This window comes from Nannospalax galili, unplaced genomic scaffold, assembly GCF_000622305.1.
Source record: "Nannospalax galili isolate Female #2095 unplaced genomic scaffold, S.galili_v1.0 scaffold70, whole genome shotgun sequence".
Taxonomy (NCBI): Eukaryota; Metazoa; Chordata; class Mammalia; order Rodentia; family Spalacidae; genus Nannospalax; species Nannospalax galili.
Genome location: NW_008328543.1, coordinates 419,011 through 438,091, shown reverse-complemented (window position 1 = coordinate 438,091; position 19,081 = coordinate 419,011). Strand labels below are relative to the sequence as shown.

General features: G+C 39.3%; 1 protein-coding gene across 7 annotated transcripts in view; it reads left to right on the top strand.

The window, feature by feature from the left end:
* Window positions 1–19,081, top strand: part of LOC103729463 (protocadherin-15) — a 1,150,197-nt gene that overhangs the window by 727,349 nt on the left and 403,767 nt on the right. For all 7 annotated transcript variants that reach the window (XM_029560656.1, XM_029560654.1, XM_029560663.1 and 4 more), the window contains one exon: window positions 17,179–17,244. In XM_029560656.1, coding sequence (XP_029416516.1) covers window positions 17,179–17,244 — 66 coding nt within the window. The remainder of the gene's footprint in view (window positions 1–17,178; window positions 17,245–19,081) is intronic.

Genomic DNA, 19,081 nt, shown 5'->3' with positions numbered 1-19,081 from the left:
ATGCTCTTGTCCAAGAATGTCCAAGACTATTCAAGTGATTTAATGATTTCTGTTAAAACAACAACAAAAACCCAGTTGCTCTTTTGCTTTTTCCTAAGGGTTGAAAGCATGAGGACCATGGGAGAATGCCAAACTCTTTGATAAGAGCTGGGAATGGTCACTTGTGTAATGGAGAAATGAGCTGACTGCCAAAGCTGGAAAAACAAATTTAAAATGTTTGTCCTTTCCAGGCCCATCGTTCTTCAGCAAGGAAAATTTCAATACACTTAAAGAATAGTCTGAGACACACCTGCATACTTTTCAAACCCAGAACAATTCCAACACTACAATCTAATAAAAAGCCTTCAAATGAACTGTGCAGCTTGGCTAATGTTCACCTTTTCAGTAACACAGTAATGCTAGTTATTAGTCAGACAGGCAAACTGGTGTCTTGAGACTAAGACTTAGCAAACAGTACCTTCCAGTATCAGCATCCACTAAGCATTTCCTTCCACCTCTGCCTCATCTCAAATGAGAGTCAACCTGCTGTCTGTCTTCTTAGTAAGTGGCTGATTGCTTTTTAGTTGGGATTTCTGCTGAAGTCAAAGTCTCTGTTGTTCCCGTGGCATTCCAAAGGCAATTCTGAACCTGTGTAATGTCTCCCACTTGCTAATTGATGAGTTCACCTGATGATAATAACTGTGACACCTGGGATGATTTAATTCCTGATTAAAGGTTATTCTAAGATGGAACTTATGCCAGATAGGTGATAGAAAGTTGTTTTCCCATCAATTTCAAAACTTGACAATGAGGACTAGACCTGGACTTTCATAGGGAGGAATTCTAATATATTGAGGGCAAAGTAAGTCTTTGGACAGGAAATACCTAGTTCTGTCCTTTTTCAAAGGAAATATCAGAGTTTAAAACATCACAGGGCTGATTACAAATGGAGGTATTAATGCAAATTCAAAGACATAAACTACATGGTGAAAAGTCAAACAGTTTTGTATGTAATAAATATGTATCTTTGCACATATGTATAGCATGTGCTCAACTGTGTATGCATGTGAGAAGGTCAGATGTGAACTTGAGGTATCTTCCTCTATTAGTGTTCACCTGGCTTTTGAGGCAATGTCTCCTCACTGAACTGGAAGCTCACTGTATTGGCTAGATTGGTTCACAAGGGGGATTCTGGGCTTTACCTACATATGTTACCTCAACAATGGGATTACAGACCACACCACCATGCCTGCCTTTTATGTAGCTGCTGGGGATCTGAACTATGTTCTTCATGCTTGTATAGCCAGCATTTTACCCCTGCATCCCTCCTTAAACCCTGTTTTTTTTCTTTTCTTCCCATTAAGCAAGGACGATAAATGAGAAAACAAGGCAGTAGAAGTCTTCACTAGCCTAACTACTAATGTTGTTACTCTTAAACAAGGTGAGCAAACTTGTTTTTGGAAAAGTTATACTATATAATTGGTCTTTAAAGATTCTGATTATATTTAGACCAATATTATGAATAACCTGTCAATATTGTCCACATGAAAGCTGATTTAGAATAATTAGGAAGACCAAAATTTCAACTTCAAACACATGAAACACACACACACACACACGATATAAAGCTGTTTAGGAATCCACAGAAGGTGGTTAGTTACTAAGATTCAACTTAAATCTTAGAGATGCAGTAATTTGAGAAAAGTTTTAAATTCATTGTAAGAATATATGAAGTTTCCCTGAAGAAACAGGAACAATTTAAAAGGTAATCTTTTCTGAACAGTCCAAGTAAAGTTGTAAGTGGTTGGCAATCTTTCCAAAGGCATATATTTATTTCTTTGACTAAATCATGTCATAGATGGTGTATTTTCTTCTTATAAAATTACATTTTTCCTGGAAGTTGTGCATGCCTTTGAGCTTTAAGCATCAGGAGCAAATTTCATATCTCATGTCATCTTTTGAACAGCAATAATAAACATTTGGTTTACCAGCATAAGAGAATTACAGAGAGATTCAAAAACCCCTCCTGGGTTTAGGAAGTAAACAGTCTTACGTCGATTCCTTGTCTATTGTCTATTAATAACTGTCCTGACATGAGAGAACATATTCTAAAATAAGACACTTCTGTCTTCCCATTGGCTATGGGACTATTGAAACAATGTCCCAAGGAATTGAGATTCCCCAGGAAACTCATGTTTGGAGAAGGACAGAGGTGGAAGCCCTGTGCCAGCCAGAGGAAGAACTTGCCTCCCAGGAAGAGATTCACCCAGTTCTGTCAACCTGTCAGAGCACCTATGGGAGAGACTGGAGCCGAGACAGTTATGGACCGGTGATGTGCAGCACCATGCTGTGACTCAACTGCTTAGCTCTTCAGGCTTCTTAAAACTAATTCTTAGATCAGAACTCCAAGGATAGCCCTGGGGCAGAGGTCCACTAGACCACATTATTTGTTACTGTTCCCAGTGTGTCTACAACAAATAAATTTTGTTTCTCTGTTTTTCACAGTTGGGTCTCTCTCTCAGGATTACCAAGGATGGGTAACTGAGCCTACACTGTTGGGGCTGTCAGAGTCCAGGCAGTGTTTGACCTTAATACCCCCAATAACGTTTTAACTTCTGTCTTTTATCCTTTACCATTTAGTTTTAGGAGTCACGAAGACATAGAGGTTCAAATGCGTCAATCAGGCAGTTATTTGTCATCCACAAAAAATTCTTTAATAATTTCCTCCCAAATTATTGAAATCTAAAGACCTTCAATTTATGCTTTTGACTCCAGGCTATGGATACCCTGCTGCTCAAATTAGGTATAAAGTGGCTATGAACAGGTGAGTCGGCATCTCGGAAAGACCTTGGGGAAAGCTTTTCAACTGGCAGTTCTGTTCCAGAAGCATTCCTATCTATTACAAGACTGGGCTGCTATCTCAGAGAAGTGATGTTAAAGGACTCAGACTAACAGATATAGACTGACACTGTGATCTGGGAATTACTGAAGATACCATCTAAGTACTTCTTTGATTCGGAGGGAGAGCCTATGGCTTATCTGAGATTTTGGATTTTATTGCATCTTAATTAACCAAAATCCTCAGCCTCGCCTCCTGAAACAGAAGTTTGCTCTTTTAACCATACAGATTAAATGGACAATCAGACATGATTTTACTCCATTGATCATTATACACTTTGATCATGTCATTCTTTCTTATTTTCCTTTACTGTCTTAGGTCAGAATAAATATTTTTCTGATGTTCATTTTTTATACACTTCCAGGTTTTTTTGCATAGAGCTGACGTCTTAATTCAGGAATGCTGTCCCGTTTAATGAATGGAGTGGGACTATCTAGCTATTCCATCTGTGAGGCTACAATTTATTTAACATAATCCACTTTTTCCCCCAAGTCCTTTTTAGAAGTTTTAGGGAGGAATTTGAGTTCTGTCTGGTGAAGATACCATTTTCAATCCTAGTTTTTTTTTTTAATTTCTGAATTTTTGCTTAAGGGTCTTTATCATAAGTATGGGGAGAATTCAGTTTCCATCTCTGGATGGAACTAAACTAAACTACTGGATTAGTCTAAACTATTTACATAGAAAAACCCTTTGTGATAGCCTCCAAAGTATTTTTGCAGTATACATAATTTTCTTAAATATGTGAGCTGTCTTAGCTTATGAGCTTCAAAATGGACAGCAGACCAGGAGACCACCTAAGAAGAGGGAGTTAAGGCAAAGAATGCCAACAGGAAAGGTAGGTACAATGGCTGCCAACTTCTACTGGAATAGGAATTTTACCTCTTTTTTGTGCCAGGTCCTTCCAAAATAATTTTTATATAGAAAATGCAAAAAGGATCCGCTGCCTCATTAGCTTATTCTTAATGAAGTTAAGCACTTTTCAATGGTTGTCATTTGAGATAGATTTGCAACATCAGTCCATATGTAGAAGGTCGCAATCTAGCTTGCAAAAGGCATACATTTAGCATGACAATGTAACAATAGTTTGTAGAAAGTTTTCTTTATGCACATTGTTTCTTAGGTCCACATTTGAGAGCCTTGGTAACCTTGCCTATTAGAGACTTTGTAATCTCCACTCCTTTTAGTCTGATCTCAATTACTACTAGTATTAACCATATAATGCACACATACCGCCCCCCCCAACACACGTACAGAGTGGTTACAGAAAACTTCAACAGACTTCAGGATCAGACACTCTGTACAGAAGACAGAAGCAGAGTGTATACAGACACAAGGACACATCTCTGTAGGAATCAGACTGGAAGTTTTATAAACTCAGGATATAGAGTTGTCAACATAGATCTGGGAGTCAGAGTTTCACACATCAGCTTAAGTGGGTTGTTTGTACTGGGCAGGAAAAACTACACTTCCATTTAAGACCCAGAACAGTTGCAACAGTCTTTAGTTGTGACAGTTTTTCTGGATGAAGTTCATAACCAGTGGCCAGGTGATGGGGCATGTTGACGGCCATGTCCTGGTACTGGGTGCCTTCCTCATTCTTGTAATGAGGAGCTGGCACCCTTTGGTTGGTGGAATAGATGTTAAACTCACAGGTCTTTTTCTCTGCTATTGTTTTGATACACCCATATATCCATGTATTCCTGATTAAATTTGATAAGTTCAGAGATGGTAGTATTTCATTTGCTTAAGTAATTTATTTACCATTCTGCTCCTCATGGTTTTTGTTGGGCAATATAGTTGTGACTTGTACAAACAAGATATAGTCATTCTTCCTCAACTTTTGCATTCAAAATGGTGCAAGCCATCCTGTAAAATGCAGTCACTCAGGCAAGCCCAAGAGAGCTACTGTTCTATGTAATAGCTAATCATTTCCTGCAGGGCATGGCCTGATTGCACCCATCTAATGGGTGCACAAGAGATTTCAATCAAGCATCACAATTTTCTCAAAACTGGTCAGATCACATGTGTTTTGAAGTGATCTCATCTACTAGTAGATTAAGTGAAATTTCCACTTGGAAGGTTGGCAGAGGCATATCAATGTTAGGTTCCATATCAGTAGAAATTCACCCCAAAGATTCACTAACAAATGACATTTCTAAGTCAGTGAGGCAGAGCCACATTATTGAATGGGTCTCAAGCTAAATGGTGTAATGCTCCCAGCTCATCTGTTGTAACGCATAGTCACATATTCATAAAGTGTCACGAGAGGAGCCTTAGCTGTGTTCCCGTGGGGTCTGAGTGGGACACTTAGCTGAAGTAGCTTAAATGCAGACACTTCAATGCAAAGACCTGAATGGGGGTTTGGGGACACAATGAGCTGAATGAGAGCCCAAGGAGACAGACCAAGACAAGGGACTGGTTAGATGATGTACCACTGTCGAGCAATCTATATGCAGGTCCTCCATGGGAATGCAAGATGGGGGTCTTCATGGTTCACACTAGTCACGATAGGTTCCGGCGGTCCGTTATTAAGACATCATTGAGAACTTTCTTTTACCTGAGTGATGGAGAAAACCAGTTGGCCTGCACTGCCTTCACTGAAGTAACAGGTACTAGCAGAGAAAGCCCATGTGACACAAACTGCACTCCAGATACTGATCCCATGTCTTAGTACTCTATAGTCGAAACATTGAAGAAATTGTGTGAGGAAGATAATCATATTATATTTGATGATTAAGAAAACTGAGACACAGAGGTAAGCCAAGCCCTTCATTACAAAAAAAAAAAGGGTCAACAGCTTCATTCCCAAAGAAACTAGTATTGAAGGCTGTGTTCTTGAGTAAAGGGTGGTTATTTATTATTATTATTATTATTATTATTATTATTATTTGTATGTTGTGTATGTGTGGTGTATGTACACATGTGTTCATATGCATGTACACATGCCATTGAAGGCCAGAGACTGACATTGAGAGCCTTCTCTGATTACTCTCTGCCTTATTTTTTGGAAGACAGGTCTTGTACTGATCCCAGAGCTTACTCAGTGGGTAGACATGCTGGCCTCTGCTCCCACACTCCATCTTGAAGTGCACCACTATGCATGGCTTTTTACATGGGTTCTGGGGCACTGACCTCAGGTCCTTATGCTTGTTTGACAAGCACTTTCCAACTCACTCATCTCCTCAGATCCATGGGCTTTGTTCTTTATGATTGTGCTGTGATGACTGTAATGCATTAATGATGCCTTTTAAGTTATGTAAGCAAGAGAGACACGACATTGACACTGAGTTCCGTGTGGATGACTGACTTCTCACATTCCATCTGTAATCCCTGTTAACACAGGGTACATGTTCCAAAATCGTCTGAGGATTACAAAATTTGTCTGATGACTAAAATAAACCAATTGGGATCTTGGGGGTATTAATATTGCTAATCAATATATTCCAATTATAGAATCTTGGTATCACTTAATAAACCTAAAACTGATGATATCAAAAAGAATTATTCAAATTATATTTTCAACAAATTCTAAACTTATCAACATACTTTTATGTATTTGTCTTTAATAATGTGCTATATAAGATTTAAGAACTATTTGGAGAAGATTAAAGCAAATAGGATTTCTATTTCCATTTGTGAGTTCAGCTCAAAGAATTATTTAGGTTAAAAAAACACATTTGTGGTATATTAGCCTTCAGAGTATTGTCTTAGTTAGCTTTCAATTGCTGTGATAAGAATTCTTACCAAAATCAACTTGGGGAGGAAAGCATTTAATTGGCTCATATCTCCCAGGTCACAGTTCATCGCTGAGAGAGCCCAAGGAGGGAACTCAGGACAGGAACCTGGAGACAGGAAGTGAAGCACAGGTCATAGAGGAATGCTGCTAACTGGCTTGGTCCCCTGGCCCGTGCTCAGCCATTTTTTTTAGACAATACAGGACCACCTGCCCAGAGTAGTGCCACCCACAGTGGGCTGGACCCTCCCATATCATTGGATCCTTCAACCAAGGTGTGTCAAGTTGACAATTAAACTTTCCAGAATAGGATTATTACTGGAGATGAGTATAAATGAATAGATTTTAATAATAAGTATAAATTTTTAAAATATGATTGAAGACAGAGGTGAAAATGAAGGTCTGATATTTTAAACTCAGTGAATTCAAGGGAGAGCAAAGATTATGTATCACTTAGAAAGCTGGTGCAGTGTATAATGTCAAAGTAACTGAACCTTGGTGGCTACATTTTCTTGTATGTAGATATTTATATTACCTATCTGCCCCTAAATTATTCTTCTAACTTATTTTCTAATTGGATTAGTTTATCTCATTTTAATGTGCTGCTTTTCCTTTTCTGAGTCGTAGATGTTTGCTTTATTCCATAATGCTCGAGGCATTCGTATATTAAAAGCAGCTGATATGACACATTTAATTTCGGGGTTAGCATTCTCTTTATTCAATCTAGAGCATTTTGTTTTGTGTCGAGTGATACATCACGACTCCTTGTGGATGAAGATCTATTGCTGCTTCATGTGTGTGTGTCCCTTCAGCATCAGAGAAATGTGATATTTACTACTTTTGTGATGGTAGAAACAATCACTTCAGTTGGTGATGTAGGTACGTGTTGCAGGAACTGTTGAAGCTCTGGATTTCATCCCCAACATTGTAAAATTAAGATAAATAGAAAAATATTTAAAGTGGGGCTGTCTTTATCATAAGTTCCTTTTTAAATTTAGTTCTTTGGGAATTTCTTACAGAGCAGGTCCACTTTCCCAATCCCTTCCTACCCAGTGCTGTCCTTGCATTGTTTCTTTCTGTATGGAAGCACATGGGGAACACTGACAACAAAGACCATGCCAAGGGAGACAGAAGTTTATTGGGGGACAAACTGCCACACGGCCTCCCAGGATCCGAGAGAGCAGCAGCCAGCAGAGGAAGTCAATCTTTTATAGGCAGTTAGGTTCTTGGGTAACTTTCCATGCAGTAGGTTTGACATTTTTGCTTGGGATTGTTTGTTCTTCCGATAAGCTGAGGGACTTTCCCGGGATAGCCTCAGACAGGCCATTTTAAAATATTGGGAGCTGCACCCACCAGTTTAAGAATCTGCAGACACCTAACACTTTTCTTTTTCTTTTCCTTTTAACTATCACCTTCAAGTTTTGCTGTATACATACTCTTGGATGTGTGTCCATCTGCTCGAGTGTGGTCAACCTACCAGGGGCCACTAGCTGAAACCCATACCTGGGAATGTCACTGGGGCCAAAACCTTGTGGCTAGATGGGTAGGCCCTAGAGATGAACCTGCAACCATTGGGAGTATAAAGATGATTAAGATTGTTTGGGATGTTCTGTATGAAATATACACACACACAAAACCAAAAACAGCACCATCAGTTAAGGTTATTCTCTTATACAGATGTGTGTGTGTGTGGGGGGGGGGTGCTCCTGGGTACCTGTTCCCTTCTCAGGCCCTGGGTGGCCAAACTGTTCAGAGCAGGATACTGTACTTTCTAGGCAGTTGGGCGTGCTATCCCTGCTGCTTCCTGTCATTAGGGATGGGTAGATCTACCTAGTGGCTTTCCTGGGGCCTTTGAGCCAAACCTGGAGGCCCAGCTGCTTAGATAGCTCCACTGTGGTTGTGTGGGAAAGCTCTGAGCCCTCTAGACACAACCATTGAGTCCACTCTTAAGGGATGCTGTGGGGCAGAAATTGGTTTCAGGTACCTCTAGTGAGTTACATTGCTGCCTTCCCATTTGTGAAATGTTGACATGGGTGTACTTACATGCAGGCAATACACTCATATACATAAAAAATAATAATACAGTATTTTAAAAATAAATTCTCAAAACATGTATACCTAAAAATTGAAGGGAAGGATTTTGAATTTACCTATAGTAAAAAGGTAAAAGTTTAGGATATGAGTCTAACAATTGTGCATTACCCTATGACTACAAGAATCTAAATATCCTAATATGGGGGGCATAGTGGGACACACATTTAATCCCAGCACTTGGGAAGTAGAGGCAGGTGAATATCTGTGAAGAGCTGGAAAATGCCAGCCTCTAGACTAAATACACCTCGTTCCAGTTTACTCTATTGCTTTGATGAAACACTGACCAAAAGCAAATTTGAGAAGGAGGAGATTATTTCGGCTTGGGCTTCCAGAGGGCTGAGTCAGTCCTGGTGGAGAGGCGTGGCACAAGCAACAGGCATGGCAGCAGGGACCAGAAGCTGAAGACCCACAATTCCAACCACTGCAAACGGGAAGCAGGAAGCAAAACAGGAAGTGGCTCAAAGCTATGATCGCCCAAAGCCCAGCCTCAGGGAGGTGCTTCCACCCGCATCGTTGTACCTCCTAAAGTTTCCATGACCCTCCCCAAACAGTGCCCTCTCTTGACCAAATGTTCAAATACTTGAGTTTGTCGAGGACCTTGCTGTTTCACACCATCACACAAGCCTTGCAATTACTGACTTAACAACTACAGATACTTGTACTGGGTCCACACAAGACCAGCCCAATCAACAGTCAAGGAAAGTGGGGGACTCATGGGGTCTTACCCTTTACCTCTGAATTACTGGGTCCTGATAGACTCTGAGGGAGGGGGAACAACTGCCTTTAGTTTTATACAAACAGCTGAGTCTACCAGGCCCCTAAGGATAGCTCCAAACCCATGATCATACAGCCTTGATTATCTCAGTGGGTCTAATGAGTAGACATGAATGTGAGAGAGATTTGGGGTGGTGGGAAGTGGTGGTAGGGAGGGTGGGGGTGAGCGTGGTCAGTATGCGTTGGGTCCATATGTGACACTGCATAAAATCAAATTTAATTAATGAAACAAAACAAATAGCACGAGAATATATTGCTAAATAGTGGCTACACCTACATAGTCAATCTTTTCCAGTATATGAAATATTTTTTCTACTCCCTCTATAATTCCCCTGCTCAGGCATAAATGAAACCTAGTAACTACAATGTTAAATATTGACATATTAATCCAAGGTCACAGAAATAAGAAACCTGTGTTTCATTTATGTTATAAAAAATGCTCTACACACTAACTGGTAAATCTAGCTGGTTTAATTCATCTTGAAGTATTTTACACCTGTAAAACAGATGTGAAATTCAGAGGAACATGTGCTGTGTATTGTAAGTAAATTATTATATTTTTTTCATTCTTCTAATCAACAGCTTGCATTTTAAATGAAAGCTTAGGCACATATATAATTGGTTTGTGGCAAATAATTCTATTTAAACAATTAAAGTAGACTCTACACAAATGCTTCCTGAGACTCTCTGAATAATGTGATTTTAAACTGTGATGTTGATGCAGCGTCTTTATAAGAATCACAGTTGAGAATTTTTGCATGGTTACCTCATTAAGAATATTTAGAAAATGAAATAAATTAGTTTTAGGAATGTGGTGGATGTAGACACTTTACTACTTTTCATAATTTCCTTTGGAGGTTTTTTTTTCCCCCTCATGGGCTGCAAAACATCTTTCCCTTTCTACTTTATTATTCAATTGTAAAACACAAGACCAGTTAGTGAAGATGATTAAGTCAAACAGCAGAGTCTTCTAGGAACATTTTGGAATAAAGACAAGACCTTCCAAAAAATTGCAGAAGGAATGCAAGATTTAATGCCTATTATAGTATTAAAACAGTACTATTAGTTTAGTTATTCATGTTCCTGTAGAAAAGGATTATTTTACTCAGTTCAATTATCTCTATATATGTATATATATGTATGGCTATATAATAATTTAAAGAGAACACAGTATATCTTTATGTGAAAAGTGAACTTGTTTGCCTGTGTGACCCTGTGTGTGTGTGTGTGTGTGTGTGTGTGTGCGCGCGCGCACGCGCGCAAGCTCATGGGCACATGTGTCTAAATGAAAAACAGCTATGTGAGAGGGAATAGATGACTGAATTTACAGAGCTGTGCTGTTTCAGAAACCATGGACTTCTTCTTTGGTTGCCTGTTTGTTCATGTAGATTCTGTGTTTGTATCTGAGAGATTCCTGAAGGCACATGTATTGAGATCTTTATTGCCTCTTGATTATCTCTTGAAGGCTATAACCTGCTCAACATGCTAATCCATTCATAGATTCCTAACAAAATAGCATTATTGTGCCTTGAGCCTTTTTGGAGGAAGTACCTCACTCTGTGCGTGTCCTGGGAAGACCACCTTGAACGCTCCCCATTCTCTGCTCTAGGCTACCCAGATATCAGCATCTTCTCACCATGCCTGTCTGCAATGATGCTTTGCTTCACTACAGGCAGGTTCAGAGGGAAAATGGAGCCAGGTGAATATGGACTAAATCCCCTGAAACCATGAAGCAAATGAATCCTTTTTCCTTTTAACTCACTGCTCTCTGATATTTGTCACAGTGATGAAAAGCTAACTCACAAACCAATTTATTTTTCAAATGATTATCCTAGAGATGTGGTGATTGTTTTGATTCATTTGCCATAGGGGACTGAATTCCCTAATTTGCATTAAATCATTATGACAAGTTAAAAACTTAGATGGGTGCTAGAATGATTCAAATAATTATATGATGTTGATTAGAAAATAACAGAATAATAATTATAATGTAACAGAAGGTCTGATGTCCTAGCCCAGAACTCTCAGCAACCCTGCTTCATCCTAGAGCTGGAGTTGGAGGTATATGCTGTCATTCCAGGCTTGATAAAATCCCTAGGATCTTAAAGGTACAATTTGATAAAATCATAATACACCATGAAACCCTGACTACTAGAAGGGTATCTTGATCTTTATCTGTGGGTAAGTACAGACAACTCTATGATCAGTGTGTGAATTTCAAATGGAAACTGTAGATAATTGGAAGCAAGTTAGCATTTTGTCTTGTTTTCTCATTATTGCTCTGTAATTGTGAACTTTGTATAATCCTTCGTAACTAGTTGCAAATAATCCAAAATTCCTGAGTTACCTATGCCTCATTTTCCTACAATGGAAGGCTCTCTGATATATAGAGATAGCAAGAATCCTGTTTTCAGACATCTGATGACTTTCCCAACCTTTCCCGGTTAAGGATATTTTAAAGATTAGAAAAAGAAGAGAAAAAGACTAAGTAGTAACCTTATATTGTCCATGAGACACACCATAAGGAAAGTAGAAACGGCCTGCACTTTCACTAGGCTTCACTAGCTTCTGTTACCTGGATTCAGATCATCCTAAATTGTTAGGATGATCAGGGAGTTTTGGGAGTGTATAACAGCTATAGAAGATGTAAATGAAGAAATGATTGGTCACTAAGATTAGGAATGAGGAATCATGAAACATTGAAAGGTCATGTGGCTAGCTCAGGATGAAAGGTAAAATAACTAAGGAAAAGCCCCCTGGACTTCTCCTGCAACAAGAACTCAGCAATGGATGAGTTTGGAGAAACAGGAAAAGATCATTTGGCAACATTTGCTGGGTCATTAGGCTGTTTTGAGTTTTGCTCTAAAATACTATGCAGTGGGTTTTAGGGCATAAAATATCTCAGTTTTAAAAATTAATTTTTATTTATGTTTATAAGTGCTATGTTCCATGTATGTAAGTGCTCCCATGCTGTGTAAAGCTTGCAGAAGCCAGAGGAGGGTTTGGATTTCCTGGAACTGGAGTTACAGACAGAGTTGTTAGCTGTTATGTGGGTACTAGGACTTGAACCAGGCTCCTCTGCAAGAGCAGTCAGTGCTCTTAACTGCTGAGCAGTATCTCCAGGCCCCCAAAATATTTCAGTTTTTAACCTAAAGAAAATGATTAATGGTTCTTAAATGTGTTGTGCTGGATAGCGTTAGTGTGAACTTGACACACCTGGGTACGGGGAGCCTCAGTTGGGGAATTGCCTCCATTGGACTGGCCTGTGGTAATGTCTGTGGGACATCTTGTTTATTGAGTGATGTGGAAGGACCCAGCCCACTATTGTTGGGTATGTTGTATAAGAAAGCAGGTTGAATATGGGCCAGGGGAGCAAGCCAGTAAGCAGTGTTCCTCTGTGGCCTGTGCTCCAGCTCCTGCCTCCAGGTTCCTGCCCTGAGTTCCTACCTCAGGCTCCCTGACTAACTGTGACTGGGAGATGTAAGACAAATAAACCCTTTCCTCCCCAGGTTGGAGGAGTGTTTTATCACAGAAATGGAGAAACAGACTAGAACACACATACTTTTTATTTTTCAGAGACAACCCTGTTAAAGACAAAAAGTTAAATTAAAATGTTGGGACAAGATTTCTTGTAGGAAGAATAGTTAGGAAACCTTGGTTAGCTGAGAGCTAGTATTTACATGATAGGACAGAAAATCGAAAACAGTAAACATCCATAAAAAAAACATTCTTCAAGAATTAAATTCAGATTTACTGATAGACTCAGTAGGGGAAAAACAGGAAGTACATAGTGACAATCTGCACAGTTAGCCACCTTGACACTTACCAGTTATGACATTCATATTTTACACTAGTAATAAATTGGATGTTAGAAGCACAAAAGGCCCTAAGAGGTTGGAAATTCTCAGCATAAAAAACCGTGAGTTTGTGTTTTAACCAGGACAGTGAAGGATGAAATTAAATAGATAATAGATGTCCATTTCTAAGGTGTGGACATCAGCGGCTACCCCACCTCTACCACAGTGGGCAGGTTATTCATGGGTCATAGAAAACAGGGTGGAAAACCGAAATTGCTTCCTAATGTTTCACTTTGGTCTTGGTTAGGGTATTTTACACTCAACAAACCCTTCCCTTTTCCATCCAAAATTGTTTTCTTCTCAAGGCAATTCTAAATAAACTTGCTGTTATTAAAAATGTTTTCTGCATTTCTGAACTAATTATACTTTCATGAATGCATCACTTCAAAACAAACACTTGATCTATTTTGAATAACGTTATTAATAGATTATGTGTCTAACATCTTTTCATGAGTATTGTGGGCTTAAAAGCAATAAAGTAAAAAAAAATAGATTTAGGATTATCTGCAAGTATCTGTTGAACATGAAAATATTTACTGGTGGCAGATGGGAGCCATGTAAGCTTCGGGGAAGACACGGGGTTGGGCTTTTACCCCTGGGCTTTTCCTGCTACTGAAGGGACAGACAGGAGAAAGACTTCTGGGCGGCTCTCAGGCTCTCTTTTTCCACTATCTGGGTCCTAGGGATGGATCTCAGGTTGCTAGGCTAGACAACAAATTCCTTCACCCACTGAGCCAGCTTCCCAGTCCTAAATTCTGCCCTTTAGAGCAACCAACAGGTGAGAGTTTAGTATTTGCATATGATACCTCCTCTTTCTTCTTCATTCTGCCTGAGCAAGCAGTTGCTATATAAATATCTACCATTCAAGGAATATTCACTCTCTAATATAACAGTGTTACTGACTCTCTGTACCTCCGATGGTCTTAGGTCCTGGCTATGTACACAGGAAGGTTACAGCTCTCGCATGTAACAGAAGAGATGGGCACTATGCTTCTCTAAAGGACTGGTCAGGATTTGGATTTCTCCACTCCTCAAATCCACTCTACCTTCTCATGGCTCCAGCCCTCCTCCCCATGTGCTAGATCTTTATCATCTAAGTCCTTTCTGTCAAAAATCAATTTTTTAGAGAACTGTCCACACACACACACACACACACACACACACCCCTGTGTGGATGTTGACGTGTCATCTGTCTGTCTTCAAATCCTCCCACCCAAGTTCTTTGAGGAAAATAACTGTGTCTTATGTTTGTTCCCATGAACTTCACAGTAGTAATGTATATACAAATACTTAGTCAATTTATGGGCCCCCGAGACACCAACAATTAATTTTTGTTGCTCTTGCTTTGATTTTCTGGGCAGGGTCTCCTTATAGCCCCAGCCTACCTGGAACTCACTATGTAGACCAGACTGGCCTCACTCTCACAAAGGCCCCCCTGCCTCTGCCCCCAAGTGCTAGGATTAAAGGTGTGTACCACCATGCCTGGCCTCAAACAATGATTTTCAAATACATAAAAAAAAAAAGGAAAAAAACTAGGATGAACAGTTTGAGAACTTTGAAACAAAATTAGATAAATTATTTTTGGAGAGATAGAACAAAGATCTCATATAATAGATTAAATACCTAATTCTAAGAAAAGGGGAGAGTTGTCAGGTAGAAAAAGGACAAAATTTATTGGGCAAAAAACCATAAAAAATAAGGTTTCCTAAAACCAGAAGGTATAGTCTAACAAAAGTAAATGGTTCAATATAGCAGAGGCTCATGCTGCCTAATTTTAAAGAAATGATGTATGGGCTGGATCGATTCCTTTGCTGTTGTAGTAATATAATACTTAGAATGGGGAATCACAAAGAGTTTTATGTAACAACAGCTTGGGAGCCTGACACCCTAGGATTGGGTCTTCCCATGTAGTCCTCATCAAAGGTAACATCCCCATGGAGAACCATAAGGTAGGATAAAGGTCATGGTGACACAGGAGGCTGGAGAGGGCCTCAGGGTCAGGTACATTCTCTTCATATCAGCCCAGGCTGTGGGAAAGAGCCAGGTTTCCAGAGAAGCGCATTCATTCTAAGGCTTAGGCTCTTTTCCAAAAATCCCACCACATCCTGCAGCGCTTTTCCAAAATCCCACCACATCCTGCCACTGCCATCCGGAAGACCAAGCTTCCTATACAAGGACACTTTAGGGAACCTGTCAACAAGATGCCCAGCTTAGCCAGGGCATAGGAAGAAAATTTAGAATGTTATTCAGACAAAATTTCTCTTCAAAGGAATCACATGAAGTATTTTTGTAAAAGAATGCCATTATTTTACTTTGTTCTGAGTGCATGCAGGTAGATCTTATGAAATGAGCAGGTAAATCCAGGAGAAAAATGAGACCTGCGAGACTAGGGTTGAACCCCTGCAAGAGCAGAGGTGAAAGATGTGCGGGAGGTGCGGGAGAGGAAAGAGAGCACTGTGGTACCATACGTGTGACAGTATGTTGAAGCTGGGCATGGCGGTGCACGCCTGTAGCCCCAGCACTCAGAGGCAGAGGCAGGCGGATCTCTATAAATTCAACGCCAGCCTGGTCTGCATAGTGAGTTCCAGATCAGCTGAGGCTACAGGGAGACTGTGTCTCAAAAAGACAAAAAAGAAGAAAAAAGAAAGTAAGCAGCAAACATTTGTATGGGTCACGTTTGTACTCACCTTCTCGATGACACTCATATTTTGGTTGCTCGATCCATTAATTCCAGCATGTATGCAAGTGTGCCATAAACACACACATACACCCAGATCAGCCTTCTGTAGCTCCTAACAGAGTGGCTAGTGGTTTCCAAGTGTCCGTTTGACAACTTGCAAACAGGGCCTTCACATTTCATTTGTATCATAATGCTATTTTAGGCCCATTACTGTGTGATATTTGATAAGGTATTATCAGTGTTTGCAATATGAATTGGTTATCACTTCTGATTGATGGGCACTTTCTTGAAGAATTTAATGGAAGGATAACAAGCTCTTCAGAAGCAGTTTGATGTTTTCTTTTTATAAGAATTGTATAAATGTACTTACATTACTGTTGTGTCAGTCTAAGATAGTGTTAAATAGTTCTAAAATGCTAACAATGTATATTAACAAATTATGGTGTTGATTACAGTAGGATCACTAGGATCATACAATCCGATAGATTTTATGTCTTCTTTTCCCACAGATCATTGGGTAATGCATCTATTGCTATATAATGCTTTATATATCTGTCAATCTCTTGCTAAATATACACATGGATTCTTTCTTTCTTCCTTTCTCCCATTTTCTGATCTGCTCCCATTGATGATTCTGTACTTTTGACTCCAGACTGGCAATATGAGGGTAAGATGACAAAAATTAAAACCCCAGATACATCATGGACATCCTGTGCTTGTCTGTCTTTATTTCATTGTTTTTAGAACACTATTAAAATTCTATTCATTTTAATTATGCCCTTTATCATAATTAAAGTCCAATTATGTTTGTTTCTGTTGTGGAGCTTTATCATAATTTATCCTTGTCATTAATTCTTTATGTTTTCTCTGGGTTAAATTACCATCCCATTACCTCTATCCTGAAGGACTTCTCTCCAGTGATCTCTGCTGGTTTCTCAGTAAGATCTGAATAATGATTGGGTTTAGAAGTGACTGGGTTATGTTGTTGTAGAAGCTGTATGGGTCTTAAGAAATGTCCTTCTTAGTAAAATAGTTAAACATCTTAAAATGCTGTATTTTAATTTTATTGTAGGGATATGCTTTTTAAAACTAACTCTGTGAATTTGATCTAGAGAAGGTGTTTGCAGTTGTCATTGCTTACCTTTGATTATCTTCTCTCTAGATTGCAAATTAGCTAGGGGAGGCCCCCCAGCTACCATCGTGGCCATCGATGAAGAGAGTCGGAATGGTGAGTGAGCTTGCGATTACAAACACTCCATCTGGGACAGAGGTCTTTAAATTTAGCCTTAGGTTTGGTATAAGCAGAGACACCACATGGCAACTTCCACACAAATCATGAAGGGCTTGCTTTCACTTCCTCTGTTCTGTGAATTTGAAATTTGTTACTCCTTAAAATTCTTTTCTTGAGTTATGTCATGAGAGATTCCTTCAGTATTTATTTCTGGATGAGGAGTGACTTGATCGGAGTCAGCCCAACTGTTCATCAGACATGTTTTGGAATATGTCAGTATGTGGAACTGGCAGTCATGCATATGAGCATCCACCTGAAAGTGTGTTCCTCCAGAGAGGTGTTCATATGATAAGGCCTGTGTAAAATGTGTTAAAAACCAAGGGTCAAAGCTGGTGAGCCACTGCAGTTGAGCGTGGTAAGGAAGTCTGCAGGTACTAGAGAGAGGACATAGCCAAAGTCAGGGCAGGGAAAAGGTCTGAAGATTTACTCCATGCATAATTACAGCGAACCCTAACCATGTCAAATTCTTCTAACAATTTCAAATTTCTCAAAATTTAAAATATTCCTTCACATCTTGCTCTGGAGTAACCGCTCACATGCTTGGACTTGACTGGGCATTAAGTCCCACAGCACGTGTTCTTCATAGCTTTGTTTAGGTTTCTCCTCTTACTTACTTGAGGAACCAGTACATGCTTTTATTTTCTTCCTCATCCTTTTGTAATAACCCAAAATGTCTGCATGTTCATACCCTGAATTTAAACAATTTTTTAATGTTAAGTAATAACAAAAATATATTTTGGTTATTTAAATATTAACTCTACTGATAATAAAATCATATGGAATGAGAGTTATTATGACCCATCAAAATATGTTGGAAATTAGTTCTAATTACATTAAAAAAATATTAAAATAGTATAGTAGGAAAATAGTAGTTCATATGTAGATTTATGTTTTACTTATTTCTCTTCACAACAAACCTGTATTTTCTTAATACCTCAAATTGAACTTTAAAAAATTGTGTGTGCATTTGTGTCTATGTGTGTGTGTGTGTGTGTGTGTGTGTGTGTGTGTGCGTGTGCGTGTCTATGTGTCTATATGTGTCTTTATCTGTGTGAATATAAGCCACATGTGTGATGGTGCCTTCAGAGGTCGTAAGAAGGCATTGGGTCTCTTCCTATAGAGCTGGAGTTACAGGCAGTGGTGAGCCTCCTGACATGGATACTGGCAACCATACCTTATTTTTAACCAATTTCTCTGTGCATAAAAACTGTGCTGAAATGAAGCATTTGATTTTACGTAACGAATGTCCTTCAGTGTGTGGCTGCACGTGCTTTGCTATCCAGGTGACCCGTCTGATGGCACTGACTTGTCTCCTTTGCTATTTGTCCTGCTTTTCTCAAGGGCGTGGGGACCCTGCACAGAGAAGACCCTGGCTGTGCTGCACAGGCCCATGTGGGGAGTTCAGTATTGGCATTGTAGAAGAACATGACACGATGCAGTACAAGGATGTTGTGCTTCTTGCTTGACATATTTTGTAAAAACTGCCAACTCCTCAGAGTGCTGCAAAGCTCTATGTGTCGGTACACAGTATAATATCAACTTAGAGTATAAATGTTTTGCAGTTTTCTTTTACATGAAATTTCTAAAACTATGGTAATCAAAGGAATTTCTGCCAGACACCATAATGTGTATAATCATCTTTGAGGTCAAAATCTAAAACAAAATCAGGACAATAACATTTATAATTTTCTCTGGCAAACCAAGAAACTTCCCAGTAAACCAATCATTTCAGGCCCTGCTATTAAACAGTATTAATGTATGATTTCCTCCATCA